The sequence below is a fragment of the Penaeus vannamei genome, chromosome 43 (assembly GCF_042767895.1).
Source record: "Penaeus vannamei isolate JL-2024 chromosome 43, ASM4276789v1, whole genome shotgun sequence".
Taxonomy (NCBI): domain Eukaryota; kingdom Metazoa; phylum Arthropoda; class Malacostraca; order Decapoda; family Penaeidae; genus Penaeus; species Penaeus vannamei.
Window position 1 is genome coordinate 3,428,467 of NC_091591.1, and position 5,000 is coordinate 3,433,466.

General features: G+C 35.9%; 1 protein-coding gene across 1 annotated transcript in view; it reads left to right on the forward strand.

The window, feature by feature from the left end:
* LOC113824814 (pleckstrin homology domain-containing family G member 7) overlaps positions 1 to 5,000 on the forward strand; it is a gene marked incomplete at its 5' end in the record, with an annotated part of 107,075 nt that overhangs the window by 50,222 nt on the left and 51,853 nt on the right. The window contains 2 exon segments of the mRNA XM_070118989.1: positions 638 to 765; positions 2,138 to 2,185. Coding sequence (XP_069975090.1) covers positions 638 to 765; positions 2,138 to 2,185 — 176 coding nt within the window.

Sequence of the window (5,000 nt, forward strand, 5' to 3'; positions counted from 1 at the left end):
TTCGTATTCTTTTCCTCAGCTGTTTCCCATTTCCAACGGTATTTGTGATAAATTATAATTGAGAAATGTCTTTAGATATTTGGTAATATATGAAAAGCAATTAGATAAATTATTATCTATCTCTTTTCCATGTCTATGTATGTTGGCCAGTCTCTCTCTCTCTCTCTCTCTCTCTCTCTATCCCCCACCTCTTTCTTCCACTCTCTCTCTCTCCCTTTTCATCCTTCCTCCTTCTTTCCCTCTCTCTTTCTCTCTTAAATCCCACTCGATCCTTCTCCCGCCATCAAAAATAAAATCCATCTATCTCCATCCATCTATCTCCCTCCATACCTTCCTCCTTACTTCCCTCCATCCCACTTTCTCCCTCTCCCTCCCTCCTTCCTTCCCTCCATCCCACTTTCTCCCTCTCCCTCCCTCCACCCCACTTTCTCCCTCTCCCTCCCTCCACCCCACTTTCTCCCTCTCCCTCCCTCCCTCCATCCCACTTTCTCCCTCTCCCTTCATCCTACCATCTCCCTCTCCCTCTCACCCTCCCTCCTTCCCCTCCTCACCCACTCCTCCTTCCAACACATCAGCAAACCGCATCCCGCACCCCCTTCGCAACAGCCGTCCGCCAACCGATTCTTTCCCGTTGCAGGTGCAATGACAGCAACTTGGCACGGAACAAGCGCCGGTCCAGCATCGTCGTCATCCCACCCATGCAGATCTGTCCGGGCGACCTTCTTGTCTATTCGAAAGTGCTGACTCAGAGGACCAATCTCTTGGGTGAGTTGGGGCCGACTTTGTCCTCGGTGTGTGGTGTTAAAAAAAAGAAAAAAATCTAAACATGCTCTCATAGATATACAGACACACACACACACACACACACACATATAAGGATGTATGCATGGGCATAAATACATATAAACGTGTGAGCGCGCGCGTTTGTGTGTTTGTGTACACTTACATACATGAATATGTACAGACACACACACACACACACACACACACACACACACACACACACACACACACACACACACACACACACACACACACACACACACACACACACACATACACACACACACACAAACATACACACACACATACATACATACATACATACATATATATATATATATATATATATATATATATATATATATATATATATATATATATATGTGTGTGTGTGTGTGTGTGTGTGTGTGTGTGTGTGTGTGTGTGTGTGTGTGTGTGTGTGTATATATATATATATATATATATATATATATATATATATATATATATATATATATATATATATGTTTATATGTATGTACACATACACACGCACAAACACACACACACACACACACATACGCACAAACACACACACACACACACACACACACACACACACACACACACACACACACACACACACACACACACACACACACACACACACACACACACACACATGTGTGTGTTCTAAATAAAAAAGAAAGAAAAATAAACCAAAAAATGTATTAAAAAATGCATGTAATGTTATGAAGCAACAGCATATATAACCTTACTTCCAGCAGTTATTAACACAGAGAAATTTCACCCAAGGGAAAAATTTCAACCGGGAGGAGGGGAGTTGGGGGGGGGGACTACATGTAGGTAAATCCATAAAAGGGTAACCATATAAATTACAAGCAAATAAGGTTTATAAAAAATGGTAATAAAAAGAATGAAAAAATCCTAAGATCCGCTATGTATAACAATGAAGCTAATGTTATTCGAATCATTTGTGTATTAAGACTAACCCCCCCCCCCCCACACACACACACCTTTTCTAAGCCTGTTATCCACCACAAAGGGATATCGGTCCGAAAGAGTTGGTTCAAAGGGGAAATAGCACGATTCCCCTCCGGGCATTCCCTCCCTGCGGAAACCTAATGATATTCATTGAGCTGATATACACATATATGGTAAAATGAAAGGCGGGGAGCCATTAGCATATGGGATATGGTACATTGTATTATGTTTTATACCTATGAATTTAAATATGAATTTAACTAAATTATTATTATCATTATTATTTTACTTTTTATTACTATTTTCCCCCCTTTCAGCTGGGGATCTAGGTGGGTTAATTTAATAGCATTATTTTCTTTTATCATTTCAGCTGGAGATCTTGATGGATCAACGCAAAGTTTAGCTGTGACAGATACAGGTAAATTGATCTATTTAAATTTCTATATATATGTAGCCTGGTACGTCATCGGCAAGCAGTATATGATGCGGTGTTTCTCTCAGCTTTGTAACGCTTGGCTTCAATGTGCCATACTATATTTCGTCTTATTTCAGGAATTGAATAATTGGCAACTCGTCCCAGACTTTGGAGTTCTCCGATTCGCTTTTTCTCTCCTTATCTTATTTATTTAGCACTATTCTAATCAGCTGGTACTTAATGTTTATGTTTACTTATCTGCTTTTTGCTTTTCTTTATACTTTTATACTTTTACATTATATATCACTTTACACCACATTATCCTTATCATATAAATCTTTATTTTCATATGAGGAATCGGACTCCTCCAGAGCCTAGACAGAGTTGCCAGTTTGTCCTTCTCTAAGATCTGACTCTATAGTTATTTCATGTGTCTGTTTTTCTTGGAAATAATTCTTCTTCTCTCTGTCTTTAGATGAAGACTCAACCTTACGAGGCCTTTCTGTAAACTCTTCTTCGTAAGATCATATTTGACTCGTAGTTGTCTGTAAAAAGAGTTAAATAAACTTAAATGAACAATCTTAAGTCTTAAAAAGCAACTGGTTTCTCGTTGTTTTTTTTTTTTAGAAGAGTTTCTTTCGTGTCCAGGAAACACTCCCTTGAATTAATGTCATGAGTTGGACAAAATCAGTGTAATAAATATGCAAATGCAATTTACGAACAAGAGGCTGTTGAATCACGCTGAAGTATTTAAGTTGAAGCTTTCCTCGAAGAAAAAAGAGAAAGATTTTTTTTTTTTCAAATATAAGAAAACTTTTTTTCTTCTTCTTCTTTTTCTTTTTATACGAGGATGTTCGCACCCAGTTTCACCGAGTCAAAAAAAAAATAAAAATAAATAAATAAAATAAATAAATAAATAAATAAAAAAATAAAAAATATAAGATTCGCTAGACAATTCTGGAAGACAATTTCTTCTCCTCGTATGTTTACAAAGGAAATCTGGAGGATCGGAGGCAGTTCATTACCTTATGAGATTACGCGTGTATGTTGAATCGCTCATCGAGATCGTCTTTTTGCAGGTGCCATAATTTTTTCGTTCTTCTGCGTTTTCTTTTTCTTTTTCTCTTTACTTTATTATTTTATTTTTATTATTATTATTATTATTATTATTATTATTATTATTATTATTATTATTATTATTATTATTATTATTATTATTATTATTATTATTATTATTGTTGTTGTTGTTGTTATTTTATAATTATCATTATTCTTATTATTGTTATTATTCTTTTTATTATAATCATTATTATTGTCATTATAATTATTATTAATATTATTGTTATTTTATTATTACTATTACTGTTATTATTGCTATGACTACTATTCTTATTCTTATTCTTTTTCTTCTTATGATAATTGTTACTATTGTTATCATTATTATTATTATTATTATTATTATTATTATTATTATTATTATTATTATTATTATTATCATTATCATTATTATTATTATTATTATTATTATTATTATTATTATTATTATTAATTGAAGTCTCCGACCCAGATTGAAACCGTTGTAATGAAATATATGTATTCAAAATTTTCTTTGTTTAATAAGATACCGGGAATTTCTTCCAAAATCAAGCGAAAGGAAGAAAGAAAAAAAAAGAAAATTGTAAAAGAAAACAAAACAAGACAAAAAAATAAACGAAAGAAGATAATAGAACCGCGACGAAAAAACAAACAAACAAAAACAAAAACAATAACAAACTCCCCATGAATGAAGTTTTCTGAAGCGTCTTCCCCATTCAGCAAGAAAGACAGTTTCCTCAAGAAGTTTTGAGGAATCTTTCTCTCGTTCACGTCTGTTAAAGGAATTTGCTCTTGTTTTGCATCAGTTCACTTCTCTTGAGGGAATTCGCCCGACAACCTTCACCTTTAATCCCATCTTGAGTTTTTTTTCTTTCTTTTTGTCTCTGTATCGGTCTCTTTCTCTCTCTTTCTTTCTGTCTGTGTGTCTCTGCCTCTGTCCATGTCTCTTTCTCTCTCTCCCCCCTCCCTCCCTCTCTCTCTCTCTCTCTCTCTCTCTCTCTCTCTCTCTCTCTCTCTCTCTCTCTCCTCTCTCTCTCTCTCTCTCTCTCTCCCTCCTCCCTCCCTCCCTCCCTCCCTCCCTCCCTCCCTCCCTCCCTCCCTCTCCATCTCTCTCTTTCTTGATCCATGAAGTCGATTTCATTTCTATTACACTTGATTCACTCAGAATCTCCTCGTAGAAATGTCGGATAAAAGGATATTAAGGAATGTGTAACAGATTGAGAGGCATTCGGATACGGAGAATAAATCGGGCGAAATTGTTCACGCCGTTTGGTCCACTTTGTTTCCTGTCCACTTAAGGGGTAACCGGTTTCTGATTGCTTAGTAAAACGCGTCTCGATAACGGTTGCTGTGGGACCAAACTTTAGCATTTTTTTGCGTCAAGTATTAGAGGAAGTTTTTTTTTCGCTTCGTCGAACTCTCACTTATGGGATTTTTTTTTTCGTTTGACTCCCACGTAAATGTTTTTTTTTTTTCCTCGAGGGTCTTCCAATTTTCTGAACTTTTTATCGTTGAACTTCATCTTATATATAATGTTTTCGTCTTTGATCCTCTACTTTTATGACTTTTTTCGTCATCGAACTCCCACTTATAAGAAGTCTTTCGTCGCCAAATTTCCACTTTTAAGTCTTTCGACATCGAGCTCCCACTTATAAGTTCATCTTCGTCGAACTTCCATTTAAAAGAAGTCTTTGGTCGTCGATCTTCCACATACAAGAAATCG